Raw genomic sequence first — 22,209 nt, 5'->3', positions numbered from 1 at the left:
TTCCTTTACATTTTTAACCTAACTAAGATCCTAGGGTTAAACTGATTCATTATCATAGAATTTGATCAGTTATTGTTCATTCATTGAATATATATGTGTGTGTATATATATATATATATATATATATATATATATATATATATATATATATATATATATATATATATATATATATATATATATATATATGGCATCCATGATAGCTTAGAAGCTTCAAACAAATGTGATTGGTCATAAAACAGGGGAGGAAATCGATTTGACATTGGGAGTAAATTGATTTACCACCTCCATGCCAACGAATTTAGGGGGAAAAACAGGAAAATTGATTTACCAGGGGAGTAAATCCATTTACCACCTCCCTGCCACAAAAAACATGAAAAATTAGGACATGTAAATCAATTTCTCTGGGACGTAAATTGATTTCCCTATGGATTTTTTTTAGAAAAATCATTTCAAAACACATATTCTCCAACCTCTAACCATTCAAAACCATATTCAATCATGTTCTAACATACCCAAGCATTTTATACCATAAATTCAACATCATACAAGGAGATGTAACCATGTTTCATCATTTCTTAACATAATTAATCACTAATAATCCAATATAACTTCTAACATAATAACACAACATCAATATAACATTATGTTATACACAAACAACATCAAACATCATGAATTAACAATAATAGATATGCAACACAACAAGAAGATCATGCATCAACCATCAATTTCACAAACGAAATAAAGATTCATAAAACCCCAACTCCTAATTTTCATGAAAATTTTCCCCAAAGCTAAAACTAACTAAAACCCACATTGTAAGAATAAGAAGATGATGAATTGAGATGAAATTTTGCTTCCTTCTTCATTGCTCCCAAAAATTCTTCTCTTCCTCTCTTCAAGTTTTTCTCAACCTCTCTCACTTTCCTTTACTAGCTATGAATAAAAGAAGAATGAAGGAAAGAATGAAAGAAAAAGAGAAACAAGTAGTAAACTTGTTTGTCTTCTAGTGAAATCAAATTGGGAAATGGAGATTATACCCTTACCTAAACCTTCAAATTCCTAATCCATCCCTCCTTACTAATTAGTAAGAATTTCAAGAGTGTTTACTACTCAAATTTTTTCTTAACACAGTAATTACCCAATTTGTCTCACTTAATAAGGAAATTAACATTTAAGAGAATACATGATATTACAATGACAAATCTCTATCGAGGAACCCATCGTATACATATGGTGAATTATCCTCTTCCAACCAGTTTATTTTCTAATATCAAGAGTCTGAAATCAACCTGTGACAACTTACCTAAGGAGCTAAAATTCCTTACCACTTTAATATCATGGTTACTCACGTTAAAATTAGGCTTAATGCATATTTTGGCTCCTTAACTTAAACATTACATATAAGTATCTTAAAAATAATTTCGTTAGCCAACTTAATCCTTTTTATTAAATATTGAGAAAAAACATTAACTTTTGTATATGTGGAAGTCTAAGTGGTATTGTATTCTCTGACATGTTTTTTTTATTATTTTGAATTTATTAGTTTTTATAATGAAATTCATGTGACACCCTGAAGAATAGTTTCATTTCATTTGGTAAAACTTGAAACACGAAAAGGAGAACAAGAGAATACGAAGACAAATAAAAATCCTAGTTTTCCAGAACACGAATAGGAGATGAAGATGGAAAAAAACATGCTTAAAAAGAAACGGATGACTTCTCGGCAAGTGTAATGTCAAAGTAATAAAAAGATCAAATACACAGGGATTGCCTTCAAGCAAGACAAATATGTGCAATGTGTAAAAAATAGTAAAAAAAATGGGGGTTCGAGTTTTAGTGCGGAAAATAAATAAACGAGTAAAAAGAATCACGAAAGCGGTCAGATTGTGTTTTAGAATCCTCTATTCCTATATTGTTGATGTTTGATGTCTTGTATGAATGATCTTATCACTATAACCCCATGATGAATTAACAAAATTGTTATAGTCGATCCCTCACGAAATAACTCATTAAACATTACTCAGAGTTTTCTATCCCTAGTCCGCCAATGTAAGCAGGGTTAGGCGATATATAGAATGTTAATTTCCTATGCCACTACTTAGGGCCTTCTATTCCTATTCAACCAGTGTAAGTACAACAATTGCCATAGGTCTAACACATAGACTAATGGTCAGTATTTCATATGTGTCCAAAATCAGATTAAAAGAGTATCTCACCTAAAAATAATTAAGAACAATAAGCAATTGTATGACATTATAGATCAAAAGGTTCACACAAAATAATTAAGAACAATAAGCAATTGTATGACATTATAGATCAAAAGGACCCCAACTACAACTTTTTATTATATCTACATGTCTTAATAAAGGTAAATACATAACATGCATACTAGAACCACTACTTTCGAGAAATAAAAATAAACCAATTAAAAGCATGTAATATAATACCTAATTTTTATTATTCGAGCGTCTTTGATGGAAATAAAATATTTCACAAACTCTTTTGGGCGTTTTAACCATGCATCAAAGGTTTCGCATTCTGCAAACCTATTATTCAAATTGATGGAACATGGTTATACGAGAAATACAAGAGCATATTGCTTATGGCTGTTGCACAAGACAAAAACAATAATTTCTTTCCCATTGCCTTTGCTCTTGTTGAAGGTGAAACTGCTGGTGGTTGGGGTTTCTTCCTTAGTCATCTCAAAACACATGTCGCTCCACAAGTCAATCTCTGTTTGATTTCAGACAGACATGCTGCTATTGAGAGTGCTTATAATAACCATGATAACGGATGACATAATCCTCCTTCTAACCATCTATATTGCATTAGACATATCGCACAAAACTGAATGTGTGCAATCAAAGACAAGAACCTTCACAAAATGTGATGAATGTAGGATATGCTCTAACTCAACCGTCATTTCAACATTACTGTAATAAAATTAGATTGTCAAATAAAGATACAAGAAGATGGGTAGATAACATACCATTAGAGAAGTGGACAAGGGCATTTGACGGAGGATGTCGATGTGGCCACATGACAACAAACCTTGTGGAATGCATGAACGACGTCTTAACGACATTAAAAATCTATTAATAACCGCATTGGTGAGAACAACCTATTTTAGGTTTGCATCGACCTTCGCAACCAGAGGCGAAAGATGGAGTACAATGTTAATGTCAGATCAATTATTCAGTGAATGATGTATGAAAGTGGTGAAAGATGAAACTATCAAAGCTAACACATATGCAGTTACAATCTTTGACCGTCATAGGCAAAATTTTAGTGCACAGGAAACAATATACCATAATGAGGGGGCCTAATTTATCCTATGCTGTCAGATTGAACATAAGTTAGTGTGACTGTGGCAAGTTCCAGGCCTTCCGTATACCTTGCTCCAATGTCATTGCGGCATGCACACATACTCGTCAGGACACTTACAACCATATATCCAATGTTTACAAGGCCATTACCATCATGAATGTCTATACTGAAAGCTTCTCAGTGCTAGCAATGGAGGAATATTAACCTCCATATTAAGGGGATATAGTTTGACACAATGATGAGATGTGAAGAAAGAAAAAAGGACGATCAAACATCATGCCTATTAGAATATAAATGGATACAGCTGATAAAATTGTAAGATTATGTAGTATATATCGTCAACCCGGACACAATAAGAAAACACGTTCCAATCTCGGAGCAACCTCTACATCATAATTTAGTACCTTCTTTCAATTTTTGTAACCTTTGAATTTGATATATTAATAACTTTTTGTTACAACAATGTTAACAAGAAACATCACCTCAACTTAAACACACTTAAAAACAACAACACTTTCCAACAACAAACCAGATATCACAAAACGAACATTGGTGACATATATGAATAAACAACACACATAACAAATATCAAAACAAATAAAAATACTTAACCATAACGTCTAAACACAACATATCTAACTGATTAAAACAATCAAACTAATATCATTTGGTCAAAACATCATTTCCCTCGCATCCTTATCATTTTTAACTCGCATTCACCCACGTACGACATCGTGTCTCTCAATATTTCTAATTTTTTCGTCTTCAGGTATGTCTCTATCTAAACGCCGAACCAACTCCCTCTATAGTTGCTCGAAACTACAGACGTTCTAGAAGAGCATCTCCATCTGAGGCTTGTCTCTCGAATAAATCACTTTCCCATAGCGGAGACAAAGACGAACCATATTTGCAATATAATAAAAAAAGTGGAAAAATGAATCACACTACACCTCTATTTATACAAAAAAAAAATACACAACACACAGACGCCAAGTCAATTGGCGTCTCCTCTTATTCCTTACACACAGACCCCAATTGGATTGGCAGCACATGTGGAGAAGCAAATCCAATTGGCGCATCCTCTTTAAATTTAAGGGTAGACGTCAATTCATCTGACACCTATGTGTTAATATTTTTTTTAACTGAGATAGCTTGAGAATTTATCTAAAATATGAATTATTTTGGAATTAAAAAAAACTGAATTATTTGAATTAAAAATTCTTAATTTGTGTACTAATATACATGTTTAAATATTGAAAAACTAATTTCAACTTTCAAAAAATTCAGGCACAATTTTCAAAACAAAAGTTACACTTAATTTCCTAACTCATATTAAGATTTCATTTATCTTTTTAATGGTTAAAATTGCTTTATATTTTCATCTTTGACTTCGTATAATATTTGTTCATATAAAACTAAACAACTTTTCATTTCATAAAAATAAAATAATAAACACCAATTTTATAATACCGCAATTATAATATTTTATTTAAGCAGGTCTCTGTCAGGAATCACAGAGAAAAAAGGGTTACTAGTATATGAAACGAGAGAATGATAGAACAAAATGGAAAACTCGTTACTCAAATTCCATTTCAGAACGAAAATTTCATTCTTCCTTTGATCTCTGGTTTTCCAAATTCGTGTAGAGAATCGTAGAGAGTTGTTTTCTTTCAATCAATTTTTTCTTTTTCTTCATCGATTATAGGGTTAATTTTGTGGTTGACGATGATGATTATCAAAGATCCAAATTCCAAGTCGTTGATGATTGATTCAGGGTTTGTTTCCGTTCTTCGTTTATCTATTCACCTTGCTTAATTTTCTGATCGTGTTTTTGATGTTTTGTACTGTACATTCAATTCAATTGATAGAGTGTTTGAATTAGTCAAATCTTAAAGAAAGAGCTTCAGAGGTTAAGTGATTGGTGAATTAGGGTTCCTTTTATTGATATTTCGAAATGTTTCGAAATCAAAGTTTAATAGAGGAAGCAATTGATCTTTAATAGCCTATAGAAGAGATTGATATTGAGAGTTTGAGAGTATGAGTTTTTAATTTCTGAATCGTGAATATGGTCGGTTAGGAGTGGCAAATGGGAGAATCATGATGAATGTGGAAGCTGGATTTTTGTTTGTCAATGGATGCAATAGACAAGGCATTTTCTGAGCTTGTCAGCATCATTAAATCATGGATACCCTGGCAATCTGAGCCAGCGAACGTGTCGCGTGATTTTTGGATGCCGGATCACAGTTGTAGAGTATGCTACGAGTGTGATGCACAATTCTCTTTGTTTAATCGTAGACACCATTGTCGTCTCTGTGGACGGATTTTCTGTTCCAAGTGTACTACAAACTCCGTTCCTGCCCCGTTTAGCGGAACTCAGAGGAATTCTTGGGATGAGTGGGAAAAGATTCGTGTGTGTAATTACTGTTACAAGCAATGGGAGCAGGGTATAGTTTCTTTTGATAACAGTGGCCAGGTTTCTAATCTTGAACGTACAATGTCAGCTTCTAGTGTGTCTAGTACTAAAACTAGTGCCACGGTTAACAGTAGTAACATTACTATTTGCTCCATGCCTTATTCAGTTGGTTCTTATAAACAAAAACAACAGGGTTCATTTGTGAACAACCTACATCAATCACATCAATCACCTAAGAGGGCAAAAGAAACTGATAGGGAAGGTTTATCATCCATAGGAGCCAGGAGTATTGATCTTGTAGAAGACCTAGGGGACCCATTAACGAAGCAATACGGGTTCTCAATAAGCAGGTATTGCACTACTTCTCTTACATTCATTGATAGTGAGAACTGATTCTTGATTGTTCACATTGGTATTTCCTTAATAACACATTTTCATGTAGTTTTGTTTTCATGTTGTTTTTTAATAAATCATATTCTTCATCGTGATTATGGAAAATTCAAAGGAATTTCACAACCATATATTATATTTTTAGTATAACTTGAATTATGATGGGGATCTGATAAGTGATCACAGATATCATTTTGTTTTAATGGGCATCAGAGTCGTCAGGATTCTGTAATCACGTGATTTCAATGTGTGGATGTTATTTACTAAAATGTCTGTGATTTATTTTACCTTTATTTTGAGTAAAATATCTGCAATTTATTTAATGCATTCTCTATCACCCAACAATTTTTATATTTATGATCTTTTTGACTTGACTTTTTGAGATTATTTACTTACATAAGTACTTGTGACTTGTGAGAGAGCTTGTGAAAACAATTTATGAAATTTCCGAAAACTCTTCAACAGAGTTTATGAAAACAACTTATAGCTTTATTTCATCTTTTGTTATAGAAATAGCTTTTAAATAAGAACTTAATGATAAATGCTTCTGCTATTTGCGCTTAATTAAGTTGTTTATCCAAACATGACATTAATACGTGACTTATCAATGAATGCTGCTAGTTTGTCCAAAATTGTCATGGGTCAATATGCTTTTATCTTTTATAGGAGTGACGATGATGAGGATGAGTATGATGTATATCGGTCGGATTCTGATATAAGGCAATATCCTCAAGTGAATAGCTACTATGGACAAGCTGTGCTTGATGGAATAAACAATATTGATGGCTCACAGAAAGTGCATCCCAATGGAGAAAACATTGATGCAAAACTCTCTTCAAAGTACAACTTTGATGCATGTGGTTTGGAAGGAACACCAGTTATTGCAAAAAATGAAGATGAACCTGATGTCTGTGATGAAAATGAAGCACCTTCCTTGTTATATGTTTCAGAGGATGTTGATGCTGAACCTGTCGATTTTGAAAATAATGGACTTTTGTGGCTCCCCCCTGAACCAGAAGATGAAGAAGATGACCGGGAAACTAGTATGTATGATGACGATGATGATAATGATGGGAATGACACTGGAGAGTGGGGCTATCTTCGCAGTTCAAGCAGTTTTGGAAGTGGGGAGTATCGACAGAGAGATAGGTCAAATGAGGAACACAAGAAAGTAATGAAGAATGTAGTTGATGGACACTTTAGGGCTTTGGTATCGCAGCTGTTACAGGTTGAGAACCTACCAGTTGAAGACAATAACAAAAACAGTTGGTTGGAAATAATCATATCTCTGTCATGGGAAGCTGCTAATTTACTGAAACCAGATATGAGCAAGGGTGGAGGGATGGACCCAGCTGGTTATTCGAAAGTCAAATGCATAGCATGTGGGAGCCGCATTGAAAGGTGAATACTATACTTTTAAGGATATGATTTTAACTTCTATGTTCTATCTAGTTTTGTTTTATGCTCTTCTAGATCAGTTATTCCAAATTTATCATTCTAGATGGCTTTTAGCTACAGATTTTAAGACCTCGTGCTTCTCTAATGCATAAATACACAGTGAGTCTCAATGTGGAAAAACACCTTTCATAACCTGCTAAACAAAAATATTCAAGAGAAGTGGTGCTGTTGCTTTTGTATACCTTATTTATGGTTCCCAAAATAGAAAAAGGAAACAGATTATGAAAATAAACTAAACGAAATCAATGAAAACAAACCTCTCCATAGATATATAGAATTTGTTAAGGTAATAAAAAACAACAAATTAGAAGACAAGGAGTTGCAATCAAATGTAAGGTGGCAAATGAAATCTACAATGTGCTAATTAATTTCCAATTCTGATCAGTCCTATATCTCTTCATTTCCGTATTTATAAATATGGGAAATGGGAATAGTAGAAGTAATCAGAACTTGTACGCAAAGTTATTTTTTATGAAGCATTGACACAAACATGTCGACACCGATAATAATGAGAAAATGGATTTATCAAAAGTAAACCCCATGTGTTCAGTGTCGTGTCAGTGTCCAACACCGGACATGCCGGACACGCCTTAAACATGAAGTGTCAGGGCCAGATAGATATTTTTATTAATTTTCACAAAAATCTACACCATTAGTATACTTGATTTTAAATCATGATTTTATGTTGATCGCTAGATTTTATTTCCTGTTATAAGTGCAATATATTATTAAACTCAATCATGGGTCAAAGAGAAATTTGTATATGTCAAAGTCCTGGCATTACATTTCCTTGACTTCTTGGATTTATTTTCTTACAGTGTGGTGGTTAAAGGAGTTGTTTGTAAGAAAAATGTGGCTCATCGGCGAATGACGTCGAAAGTGGATAAACCTCGCTTATTGATCCTTGGAGGGGCTCTTGAATATCAGCGTGTTACTAATCTCTTGTCTAGTGTTGATACCCTATTGCAGCAGGTTGTTCTTGTGTAACACTTTTTAAGGGTTAGGCTAATATGAGTTTATGCTAAGGGTTTATACTCTTTTGTGTAGGAAATGGACCATCTGAAGATGGCAGTGGCAAAGATAGCTTCACACCAGCCAAGTATCCTTCTGGTAGAGAAATCAGTTTCTCGATATGCACAAGAATATCTTCTTGCAAAAGACATAACACTAGTTCTCAATGTAAAGAGACAGCTTTTAGAGCGCCTAGCACGTTGTACTGGCACTCAAATAGTGCCTTCAATTGATCATCTTTCATCACAAAAGTTGGGTTACTGTGAAACGTTTCATGTTGAAAAATTTCTCGAAGACCTAATTGTTGCTGTTCAGGGTGCAAAAAAACCAATGAAAACATTGATGTTTTTTGAAGGTTGCCCAAAACCATTAGGTTGCACAGTAAGTCTTGATTTATCTGTTTCATGTAATTTCAACATAATAAGAACAAAATATGCAGAAACTGTGACTTCAAATTACCGATAAATCTTTCTACTTTTGTATGAAGAATTCATTGTTCTATTGTTTATGATTAAACAGATTTTACTTAGAGGAGCTGACATGGATGAACTGAAAAAGGTAAAGCATGTGGTTCAGTATGCAGTTTTTGCAGCCTACCATTTGGCCATGGAGACATCTTTTCTTGCTGATGAAGGAGTCTCGCTGCCAGAACTTCCATTAAACAGTCTCGCCCTTCCAAATAAGTCGTCATCCATTCAAAGGTCAATCTCAACGGTTCCTGGTTTTAGTGTTCCGGGCAATGAGAAGTCTCAGATTCATGATCCCAACACTGGACCACGGAGGACCAAAAGTGGCACAGTTGCTGAACTAGTCTCCCCAGTTTGCAATACAGGATCCTTATCTAATGGTTATTCTCAATCTTTGCCATCTGGATCAAATCTTAACCATTCAACTGCCTTTTACTCCTCCATTGTTGCTTCAGGAGATGATATTCCTGAATTGCACCATAGGAAGCTTCTTCCCAAACAACCCCTGGTAAAAGAAACTTCTGCGGTGGATAACACTCTGGTAGTCATGGATGATACCTTTGTAAATGGTACAGAAACTTCAGAGCAAATATATCAAGGCATTTTAGCTGAAAATTCTCGAAATGGTCATAGCCAAATCTATGCAAATCAATTAAGCGCTTCTGGGTCGTTACCTCCAAATGATGCTCAAAACCATACCGAGAAGAAGCTTGTAACCACAAATGAAGAACCAGTTCCTCAAAAAGAAGAGTTTCCTCCATCACCCTCTGACCATCAAAGCATTTTGGTGTCTTTGTCATCTCGTTGTGTATGGAAGGGAACCGTGTGCGAGAGGTCCCATCTATTTCGAATTAAATACTATGGAAGCTTTGACAAGCCGTTGGGTCGGTTCCTGCGGGACCATTTATTTGATCAGGTAATTGTCTGTTATAGGAATACATCTGCATTTGTTAGAACTACGGCAATAGTTTGCACAATTAATAAATGTATTTACTTTCCAGAGTTATCGATGCGATTCTTGTGATATGCCATCGGAAGCACATGTGCATTGCTATACTCATCGACAGGGAACACTTACCATATCGGTAAAAAAACTACCAGAAATTATCCTGCCTGGTGAAAGGGAGGGAAAGATTTGGATGTGGCACAGGTGCTTGCGGTGTCCAAGAATCAGTGGCTTTCCTCCTGCCACACAGAGAATAGTAATGTCTGATGCTGCTTGGGGTTTATCATTTGGAAAGTTTTTGGAGCTCAGTTTTTCAAACCATGCTGCAGCCAGCAGGGTGGCAAGCTGTGGCCATTCTCTACACAGAGATTGTCTTCGCTTTTATGGGTGATTATAATCTCCCCTATTTTTGTGTTTGACCTAAACACTCATCTAGTCCAATTTTTATATATGTTGGCCATTTATAACAAAACTGTCATGTACGTGGTCTTGATCTCTATTTTATAGGTCACAAACTTCATGATTTTTAAGAAACTAATGATTGAATTTGAAAATTAATGTGTATAATAACTCTGTAACGACAGTCTAAACAAATTTTACACATATATAGCCACAGCATAATATTACTTTTAAACCTATTTAAATTGCTAAGATGGTGAACTAAGTTTGAATGTATGTGTAAAACTTATTTATACTGTCGATGTATATTCATTGAACTCTTTTCTAATACTGTATCAACATGATTATGTAAGAGAAGGAATCTTATGGCGTCCTTTGTGGGATGCATTGATCACGATGCTCATGTTTCTCTTGCAGATTCGGGAAAATGGTTGCTTGTTTTCGATATGCATCAATTGATGTTCACTCAGTCTACCTTCCTCCACACAAACTGAATTTTGATCACGGGAAACAGGATTGGATACAGAAAGAATCAGAGGAGGTTTGATATTTGAAGTCCTGGATTTTAAATTTTGGTTACATTATAGTGAACCTAATTTTTGGTTGTTACAGATGGTCAATCGAGCAGAGCTTTTATTCTCAGAAGTACTCAATGGTCTTAGTCAAATTGGAAAGAAAAAATCTAATTCAGTCCAAATTAGTAGTGGTCATAAAACACCGGAATTAAGACGTCAAGTTGCTGAACTGGAAGGAATGTTGCAAAGGGAGAAACTGGAATTCGAGGTGAGGTTAACAGTAATTTTACCTGAATTTATAGCTTCATTCACTCAAGTTCGTTACAATGCTTATTTTTGTATTCAGTAACTTTTAGTCTTGAGAGATACTATCTCCGTCCCTAAATATAAGGCCCTTTAGAGTAAATCACGGAAATTAAAAAAAGTTGGTTGGTGTATTAAGTTTGTTGACTATTTGTATGATCTTACAAGTTTATCCTTAGAAGAGAGAATTATTTAATATTTGTGTAGAGTATTTAGTGCAAAAAGCAGAAAAAAATATGTAACATTTTTAGAAGTATACCAGTAAAAATGCACTTTGAAATGGACTTATAAAAAGGGACAAAGAAAAAACCCAAGAGTCTCTTATATTTAGGGACGGAGGCAGTATAAGATCATTCTTGTTTTAGAATTTTTTAATATTTATCATTTTAATGTTAGATAGGATAGGAGATTTATTAACTATGTTAGCAGTCTTAATTTTAAAGGGGCGGAGGTTTTATTAAATTCTATAATTGTAGAAACATATACATATCTTTAAAGGCTTGTGGTTTCACGGTTCTCTCTTCTGTTTACATAGGAAACTCTTAAAAAGATTTTAAACCAAGAAAAGAGAATTGGCCAACCAGGAATTGACATTCTGGAAATTAATCGACTGTGGAGGCAGTTACTTTTCCAATCGTATATGTGGGACCACCGCCTTGTGTATGCAGACAGCTTAGCTAATTCCAACAATGAAACTGGTTTAAACAATTCAATTTCAGAAGATAAGGAAATATCTGTAGATGAAAATTTGATGACTGGGGTCTCCTTGGCAGGAAGGGGATTCAGCAGTACTGACTCTATTCATGGACTAGTTGATGCCAAAAGTTCCCAATCAGATGCATTTCCTCAAGAAATTGATGTGGTAAAAAATAAACAAAACGAGAAAGAACAGCCCAATCTTTCTATCAGCAAAAGCACAAATGATCAATCGGACCTTTTAGAACCTGAATTGGGTGTTCGTAGAGCTCTCTCGGAGGGGCCATTTCCCGTTGTACCTAGTTTGTCTGATACACTTGATGCAAAATGGACAGGTGAAAACCAGTCAGGAATTGGAATTCAAAAGGATAGCACTTCCATAAACCCTGATATATCTATAGCAGATGCTTTGACTACCACTACACAAAGAGAAACCTACTATCTCGGGGATCGAGCAGAAGACCAAAACGGTTCCAAGAGCATCTTTTCTGCTCTTAAAAGTCATGATAATCTGGAAGACTCTTTAAGTTGGTTAGGGATGCCCTTTGTAAACTTCTATCGCCAATTTAACAAGAGTTTGTTTGCTAGTAGCCAGAAGATTGAAACACTAGTGGACTACAATCCCGTTTTTGTATCGTCATACGGGAAGCTGGGACTCCAAGGTGGTGCAAGGATGCTTCTGCCGATCGGTGTTAATGACAGTGTAATTCCAATATATGATGATGAACCCTCAAGTATTATAGCTTATGCCTTGATGTCATCGGAATATCATTTCCAGTTATCTGATGAATCAGAGAAACCAAAAGATGGGAGTGAATTGGCATCATCTTATTTTTCGGATTCTGGTGCCTTCCAGTCATTTTCATCTGCCGATGATACAGCTTTTGATTCTCAAAAAAGTTTTGGGTCAATCGAGGATATGATATTGTCAATGTCTGGTTCTCGTAACTCATCAATGTTGGACCCAGTGATGTATACAAAAGCTATGCATGCCAGAGTTTCCTTTGGAGAAGACGGTCCCCTTGGAAAGGTAAAATATTCTGTGACGGCTTACTATGCGAAGCGATTTGATGCCTTAAGAAGAGTATGTTGTCCTTCAGAGCTTGACTACATAAGGTCTCTAAGTCGCTGTAAGAAATGGAGAGCTCAAGGTGGGAAGAGTAATGTATTCTTTGCAAAAACCTTGGATGATCGATTTATCATCAAACAAGTTACCAAAACAGAACTTGAATCATTCATTAAATTTGGTCCTGAATACTTCAAGTACCTTTCTGAATCCATAGGAACAGGAAGTCCAACATGCCTGGCAAAGATTCTTGGCATATACCAGGTACTTGTCTTTTCATGCCTTACATTTTTTATTATTTTGTTCTTAGAGCCTCAAATGTTGAAGTAACTAAGTCATCATATTTCGTTTGCAAAGATGGAAACTACCGAGTCTAGTTGTGAAATTATATTAAAAACCAAGTAACATAACTTGCCTAACTAAATCATTGAAAGAAGTTTAGATGGTTATTTATCTCTTGGAGGGTAAGGAACGAAGCAAGACAACTCACATAACCACCGATGGAAGGATCATGCTATAAATCATCTTTTTAAATGTATTGGTAATTAGAATTAGATTGTTAATTTATAATGCTAGATCTTAACCGCATAATTTTTGGTTGGAAAAAGGTTACTTCAAAGCATCTCAAAGGAGGTAAAGAGTCAAAGATGGACGTTTTGGTTATGGAGAATCTTCTATTTAGGAGGACCGTGACACGACTTTACGATCTCAAAGGATCTTCTAGGTCTCGGTATAATCCAGATAGTACAGGGAAAAACAAAGTTCTGCTGGACCAGAACTTGATTGAAGCAATGCCAACTTCTCCTATTTTTGTGGGAAACAAAGCAAAACGTCTGTTAGAAAGAGCCGTCTGGAATGATACTGGTTTTCTTGCAGTAAGTTTCGCATCTTCATCCACACTATACTTTACACTTATCTGTATCCTTTTCTTTTTTCTTACTTAGGCTTTGTTTGGATAAACACCTTAATGTTAAGTCCATTTGACATGCATGCATATGTTTTCGTCTTTTTGCAGTCAGTTGATGTAATGGACTATTCATTACTAGTTGGGGTGGATGAAGAAAAGGACGAGTTAGTTCTTGGAATAATTGATTTCATGAGGCAGTATACATGGGACAAGCATCTTGAAACATGGGTGAAAGCTTCAGGAATCCTTGGAGGACCAAAGAACACACCACCAACAGTTATATCACCAAAGCAGTACAAGAAAAGGTTCAGGAAAGCAATGACCACTTACTTTCTCATGCTTCCAGATCAGTGGTCCCCACCATCTATTATTCCTAGTCATTCTCAGTCTGATTTAGGTGAAGAAAAAGAAAACAAAGAAAAAGAAAACAATACACAGTCTAGGCCCTTAGCTGAATGATTCTTTCTTTCATGTGTTTGTGTAAATTTTGCTTCCATTTTGGGGAATCATCAACTCCATCCATATTTTTTATTTGGTTTTTGTTTTTGGCCTCTTAAATTCTATAGGAATTCTTTTGGTTCAATTGTAATAGATACACACACAAAGCTGTTAGAAGCCACATGGTGTTTGTCTGGAGTAAATGTATTTAATGACCTCCAGATGAAAATCTATGTACAAAAAACATATAGTCTGTTTCCAGCATCATATATACATGTATAATTTTTCAGACGCCGCCAAGTATCTCAAATTTCATTTATCATCACTGTCTCGAATTCAGATATTTTTTTGGAGATTCTTATTGAAGAAACAGGAATGAGGCCTTTTAACTCAATTGATTATTACAATTTTCATCGCCAACTTTGAGGTGGAAAAGGTCTTTATTGACCAAGGAAGTTCAGCAAAACATAATGTCTTGTGACACCATTGTCATATTATTGGGCATGCTTTTCCTAAATGCTTTAGGAGAAGTTTCCGATAAGGTTCTCTATTTGAACATTCTGTCTCTTACCTAGAACATAAGGTTCTCTATTTGAACATTCTGTCTCTTACCTAGAACATATACGCCTCAACACTTAGACGGCCATGAAAAGTCAGTCTTAGAGAGGAAACATTGTCTTAATGCCAATCAATGAGCTTTATGGAAATGGAATAGACTAAAACTGCTATATAAAGGACACTATCATAAAGGGAAAGACAAAGCTTTTTGAGTTATCAATTAATGTATTTTTAGGGTGTACACTTTAAATTTTTTACAATGACAAAGATGAGGTAGTTACAGTTTGAAGTGATTGAAGTTCAAACATTGTATTATACAACTATATCTGAGTGCAAAAAAAGAAATTGAGAAAAACATTGCTATTATTAATTTGTACAAGTTGCAAGTAAAATAAAAAATGTGCTGCAGGAACTAACCTACTGCACATATACTATTTGATTCACTATTCACAACTATAGTTATAATACATACTACTATTATTACACTGTTCAAACTTCAAAGCTAACAGTGTATATGTAACAAAGGCTTGATTGATTAGTCAAAAGAGTTAGACTCTTTTATTGAATTTCAAATTAAATCCTTCAACTGCATCATCAATTTCTTCACCCCCTTTAGCAATTTGAAACCAACTTTGTTTTAGTAGATTCACAATTTCAATATCCCTAAACCCAAAAAAGAAAAAACATCCTCGGTTAAAACAAAATATATATTTATAAATTTAGTACCAAAATTTCCAGTTGAATTATCTCTACCTTGTTTGTTGGATCGGTCTTGAAATTTGTCTATAAGAAGGTCCTTCATCACACCCTTCACAAATTATTTCTCCACTCTCATCTTGATAACAAACTATGCCTTGAGATTCATCCTCATAAACCTGTTTAACATCAAATTAAACATTAATTAAGAAAAAGTTCCTTGCTCTAGAGAATTAAAGAAAGATAATAATAAAGATATTAGTTAACCTTGTTCTTGATGGATGCTGTGATTTTAAACACTACTTGACCAACTGATGATTTTTTCCTTGGAGCATAGCATCGTTTGGAGATCAACAAATTGTTTGAATATTTCACAAACGAATGATCATATTTCTGAATTGGGATTTGAGCTAAAGAATTGCAGTGAAGAGCCATGAATCAAATACTTGAAGAACAAGAAAAATGAGGAGAGAAAAAAATGAAATGGATGTTAATGATAGTTAGTGAGCATCGATTTTATCTACTTTTGTTTATATAATAATATTTCAATTATTGTAGATTATCATGTCTTGTCACGATGCATTAATTAATTAGTATAGTACTATAAGATAAAGTCGTAGGGACCACATTTGTTTAACTCATTGTGTTGCCCCATAGTATTTTGTTACCAAGCCAATTATATTTGGTTTCAGTGGTTTTAAATTAAAACAATTGTTGAATATTTTCATATTATATTAATGATGATCAAGTTCTTATATGGAGTAATTAAGTTATTCTATATGGCTACTTCACTTAATAATTCGGCATATACATTGAATTTTATCAATACAACAATTGAAAATTCTGATAGTATATTATTGATCAATCTTACAAAATTTCTTTAGAATTGGATTTATAGTTATGTAATTTTATAGTCGGTGTTTATTTTATTAAGGGTCTGCCAAATTTTCCATAAATCAGTACACATCATTGGGACTAAATATCTATCTCTATTCTTAAGAGTTTCTAAAAGTCAGTCAAACACACCTGAACAAGCTGACAACTGAACACCCATAACGGAAGAGAAGAAAACTCTCTTGTAGAATTCACAATGCAAGTAAATATGATGTGAGCTTTTAGGGGAGAGATGAAAGAAAGGGCGTCATCTAACCCAATTCCTTTCTTCCGTAGGTTACTCCTCATTGGGAAGATGTTTTTGGATAACCTCTAAATGAAGCTCTTAACATGCTCGTGGACTGGAGTCCTCCATAAGTTCTTCAACATTTCTAAACCAGAACTTGATGACGGACCTGGTCTGCTGTTCCTTCCATACTCGCCTAGCAGGCGGTAAGCTGTTTTAAGTATTCTCCATCTTTTTCGAAGTGTCAAATCAGCTTGTGTTTTGGAAATCTGACGGAGAGAGGGATGCTGGATATATGCCCTGAGTCACTTTGATCAAAATTGGCTTTGAGAGCTTCCATGTTCTTATGCCCCAAATCTCTGTCAATAAGGTTGCAAACCCCGACTTTAGGATCCAACGATCTATTGGAGCTAAGAAGTTTAAAATCCGAAATTATTAGAACCTAGTTTTCCTTCCAGATTTTTACACTCTCCCCGTTTCTAATTCTCCATCTAGAACCTTTAGATATAATATCTTTTGAGTTGATAATGCTACACCAGACATAACTAGGCTTGAAGCTTAAGAAAACATATGAGACGAGACTCTTAGGGTAATACCTTCCCTTAAAATTTCTACTGCGTTTTGGATCACAATTTTCTTTCCGTGGTATTAGAGCCACTTACGAAACCATGCATCTGATAACTGTTTATTTTATGTGTTTTCTATATTAATACGATTAAAAGACAGAATAAATTAAATAATAAACGAGTAATTAAATTTGACATCATGTGTGTATGATTTGGATGATTGATGTTGGTTATGCTTCGGAATCCGACATTAGTATGGTGAAGCAGCGATACATCGATCGTCCATAGGTTACACAAATGAGACCGATCAATTTATATATATGATATAAGTAATTCTGATGCAAAATATGGTATATATGAGATATTGTTTCTATTTCGTTCATTCAAAAACTTAATGATTGTTTTCCTTTTGAGCGATCAATAGTCATTTGCTTCAAAATCCGACATTAGTATAGTGAAGCAATGGCGTGTTGATCAATCATACTGAATTAACAATCGAGGTGTGTTTGACGGTATAAAATTGATGCATTAAGGTTCATGACGGTACAAGGTTTGTGCTGTCAAAGAGTTATGCGATTAGGGTTGTAACTGCACAAGAGTTGTGCTTTAAAGTATCAAGTGTTGATGCGAAAAACGGACAGCGGAACCCCCGGCTAACTCTTCGTAGTGTGATCAATCGCCGAAATTTAATTTGGTTTATTTAATGAATAAAATTTAAATTAATAATAATAATGTGTTTATTATTATTGTCTTGTGGTGATCGGTTATGGCCTTAGTTTTCCTTTATTTTGTTTTTGGGATTTTAAAATACGACATGCGTGTCGTGCCTCTCTTTTAATCTCTTAATGTAACTTCTTTTCTCATCTCACTCCCTCGTACATAAAACGGATTTCTTTTATATAATGTAATATTCCGAAGAAGAGAATAATACAATATCAAAGGAGGGCAACCTTGCAGATCTTGCTTGGAGAAACTTAGATCGTTATTCGGTTAACTTATGTTCTCTCATTGGCTTGGGAGAACAATTGCGATAGGGACCATAACTGTTTCATTTTGTATGTATGTTGATGCACGTGAGAGATGATTTATATGATAAATAAGCTGGTGAGATCAAAATAATTGCAAATTCTCTCAAATTAAATATTAAGTTTATGCTTTCCAAGTTTTAGCACTCATTAAGACTAGTATCAAATAATGTAGGTTTCCCCTACGCGAGGTGCATGTTCTATATTAGTAAGGTGCGATATGATAATTGTAATATCCAATTGCTAAAACAATGGGTCAAACTTAACTAAACAAATTATAATAAAATTATATACATTCAGAAGCAAGAGTTGGAAATGATCTGTATGATGGATTGGAATAAAGAATTATTCACCCAACTAAAATATTCGAGAGTTGTATTAGATATAATTGGAAGAAGCTCCTACCTAAATAACCTATTTTTGTGTAATCCGCCTACGCGGACTTAAAACAAAGTAAAATGTGGATCTCGATCCACTAGAAAAGCTTCCAACGAGATTTTTTGAATCAAATGATGAGGGTCATTTGTTTTGAGTAAAATAGTGGGAGCATATTTAATTAAAGGCCTAATTAAATATGTTAGTTTAATGATACTTAAATTTTTATATTTTTCATGTAGATTACCATGACAACAAACACCTCGAACAACATTTTGCGATCAATACTTTATAAGGAAAAATTGTCTGAGATAAATTTCCTGGATTGACACCGAAATCTGAGGATTCTCCTCACGCATGATAAAAAGCTGTATGTCTTAGAGACACCTGTTCTTGAAGAGGAACCTCCTAGTTCTGCACCTAAGGCAGAAAGAGATGCTTATAAGAAGCATGTTGATGATGACAATGAAGTTGCTTGCCTCATGCTAGCTACCATGAACTCGGAGTTGTAAAAGTAATATGAGAACATGGCAGCGTTCCATATGATCAGACACCTGAAGATGCTCTATCAAGAACAGGCGAGGCATGAAAGGTTTGAAGTTTCAAAAGCCATTTTTCAAGGCAAGTTAACTGAGGGAGCCCCTGTAGGTCCCCATGTGCTCAAGATGATTGGGTATGTGGAGAACCTTGAGAGGTTGGGTTTTCCCCTCGGAAAGGAACTTGCGACTGATTTGATCTTGTAATCGTTGCCAGCTAACTTCAATCAATTTGTCCTTAATTTCAACATGAATGATATGGACAAAACTCTTCTGAACTGCTAGGCATGTTAAGAACTGCTGAGCAGAACCTGAAGTCAAAAGGGAAGTCTATTCTGATGATCGGAAATGGAAAGAGACAGAATAAAAGGCCCACCAAGAAGAGTGGTAAAGGGAAAGGCAAGGAAGTTGTCAAACCCAAACCCACAGATTCTGCTTTGAAGCCTAGTGAAGGCATAGCAAAGGATGACACTTGCTTCCATTGCGGTAAGACTGGACGCTGAAAGAAAAACTGCCCAAAGTACATGGAAGATACGAAGAATGGAGTAGAGACTTCAACTTCAGGTATTTTTGTTATTGAAATTAATCTATCTACTTCTGCATCATGAGTATTATATACTGGATGCGGTTCTCACATTTTTACCAATGTGCAGGGGCTAAAAAGGAGTAGAGATTTGGCAAAAGGTTAAGTTGACCTACGAGTTGGCAATGGAGAAAAGGTTGTTGCTTTAGCCGTAGGAACTTACGTATTGACTTTACCTAGTGATTTAATAATTCAGTTAGAGAACTATTATTATGTACTTGCAATTAGCAGAAATGTTATTTTCGTTTCTTGTTTGGACAAGTTTGGTTTCTCATTCATAATAAAGAAAAATTGTTGCTCAATTTATTTGAATGATATATTCTATTCTATTGCACAAATGAACAATGGACTATATGTCCTTGATCTTGAAATGTCTATTTATAACATTAATACTAAAAGGATGAAACCTAATGAGTCAAATCCAACTTACCTTTGGCATTGTCGATTACCCACATAAATGAGAAGCGCATTTCCAAACTCCATAAAGATGGACTCTTGAACTCTTTTGATTATGAATCATATGAGACATGTAAATCTTGTTTAATTGGAAAGATGACAAAGTCTCCATTCACAGGAAAAGGTGAAAGAGCTAATGATCTTTTGGCCCTCATACATACTGATGTATGTGAACTACTGAAGATACCGACCATAGGAGATTTTCAATACTTCATCACATTTACTGATGATTTTAGTAGATATGGTTATGTGTATTTAATGAAACACAAATCAGAGTCCTTTGAAAAGTTCAAGGAATTCAAGAATGAAGTACAAAACCAACTAGGTAAGAATATTAAAACTCTTCGATCAGATTAAGGTGGTGAATATTTAAGCCTAGAGTTCAATGATCATCTGAAAGAGTGTGGGATTCTATCCCAACTTACTCCTTCTGGAACACCCCAATGGAACGGTGTATCTGAGAGAAGAAATCGAACCTTGTTAGACATGGTTTGATCCATGATGAGTCACGCCGATCTTCTAAACTCCTTTTGGGGACATGCACTATTGACAACAGCTTACACACTTAACCATGTTTCATCCAAAAAGGTTGAGAAGACACCATATGAGATATGGAATGGTAAGAAACCACGTATGTCTTACAGGAAGATTTGGGGTTGCGAAGTTTATGTGAAACGGAAAATTTCAACTAAGTTTGAGCCCAAATCTGAAACATGATTATTTGTGGGGTATCCTAAAGGAACAAGAGGGTGTTACTTCTACAATCCTTCTGAGGGCAAAGTGTTTGTCGCTCGAACTGGAGTCTTCCTAGAAAAGGATTTTATTTACAAAGGAATCAGTGGGAGGAAAGTAGAGCTTGAAGAAATTCAAGAATCACAAAGCATTGATACACCTATGGAGGAATTAGAGCAGGAAACATAAGTAGTTGTGGAAGAACAACATGCTCAAGTAGAACAAGACCGGTGTAGGTGAAGCAGGATACATCACCTACCTGAGAGATATGGATATCTCATAACTGATCAAGGTGATGTATCACTCATGGATCAAGATGAGCTTGTAACTTACCAAGAGGCCATAATTGGTCCAGAGTCTGAGAAGTTGCTAGAAGCCATGAAATCTAAAATGGATTTCATGTACACAAACCAGGTTTGGACCTTGGTAGAGCCTCCTGTAGGAGTTAACCCTATAGGATGCAAGTGGGTCTTCAAAAAGAAGACTGATATGGATGGTAAGGTACATACCTATAAGGCAAGACTTGTTGCAAAAGGATATAAACAAATTCATGGGGTTGACTATGATGAAACCTTTTCACCAGTTGTAATGCTTAAATCTGTTCAGATTTTACTTGCTATCGTTGTATATCATGATTATGAAATATGGTAGATGGATGTCAAAACTGCTTTCCTTAATGGGAATCTTCTTGAGGATGTGTACATGACACATCCTGAAGGATTTGACATACCAGAAGAAGCCCAAAAGATATGCAAGTTACAGAGATCAATCTATGGATTGAAGCAAGCTTCCAGAAGCTGGAATCTTTGTTTTGATGAAACAGTCAAATAATATGGATTCATCAAGAATGAAGATGAGCCTTGTGTCTACAAGAAGGTTAGTGGGAGCATGATTGTCTTCCTGGTATTATATGTAGATGACATATTACTCATTGAAAACGATGTTCCTACCCTGTAACAAGTAAAGTCTTGGTTGGGGAAATGCTTCTCTATGAAGGACCTAGGTGAAACAACCTATATATTAGGAATCAAGATCTATAGAGATAGATCATAAAAAATACTTGGCCTAAGTCAGAGTACATACATAGACAAAGTGTTAAGACGCTTTAATATGCATGATTCCAAGAAAGGATTCATACCTATGCAACATGACCCCCATGTCTATCAAAAACACAATCCCCTTCAACTAAGGAAGAAAGGGATCACATGAATAAGATTCCA

At 34.9% G+C, this 22,209-nt stretch overlaps 2 protein-coding genes across 2 annotated transcripts; one reads left to right on the top strand and one right to left on the bottom strand.

The window, feature by feature from the left end:
- Positions 1-4,817: 4,817 nt before the first annotated feature.
- On the top strand, positions 4,818-14,633 carry LOC127076202 (1-phosphatidylinositol-3-phosphate 5-kinase FAB1B). The gene is made up of 11 exons (XM_051017786.1): positions 4,818-6,096; positions 6,803-7,537; positions 8,413-8,566; positions 8,642-8,986; positions 9,125-9,988; positions 10,074-10,405; positions 10,835-10,958; positions 11,030-11,200; positions 11,771-13,261; positions 13,606-13,872; positions 14,013-14,633. The coding sequence occupies exons 1-11, from the start codon at positions 5,438-5,440 to the stop codon at positions 14,361-14,363; spliced, it is 5,493 nt and encodes a 1,830-aa protein (XP_050873743.1). The 5' UTR covers positions 4,818-5,437; the 3' UTR covers positions 14,364-14,633.
- A 612-nt stretch (positions 14,634-15,245) lies between these two features.
- Positions 15,246-16,152, bottom strand: LOC127076203 (uncharacterized). Its single transcript, XM_051017787.1, has 3 exons — positions 15,864-16,152; positions 15,654-15,775; positions 15,246-15,563 (listed from the first exon to the last, which is right to left on the bottom strand). The coding sequence occupies exons 1-3, from the start codon at positions 16,029-16,031 to the stop codon at positions 15,449-15,451; spliced, it is 405 nt and encodes a 134-aa protein (XP_050873744.1). The 5' UTR covers positions 16,032-16,152; the 3' UTR covers positions 15,246-15,448.
- Between the last annotated feature and the right edge of the window lie 6,057 nt (positions 16,153-22,209).

This window comes from Lathyrus oleraceus, chromosome 4 (genome assembly GCF_024323335.1).
Source record: "Lathyrus oleraceus cultivar Zhongwan6 chromosome 4, CAAS_Psat_ZW6_1.0, whole genome shotgun sequence".
NCBI lineage: Eukaryota > Viridiplantae > Streptophyta > Magnoliopsida > Fabales > Fabaceae > Lathyrus > Lathyrus oleraceus.
Note: the sequence above shows the minus strand (reverse complement) of the source record. Positions and strands in the feature narration are given on the sequence as shown.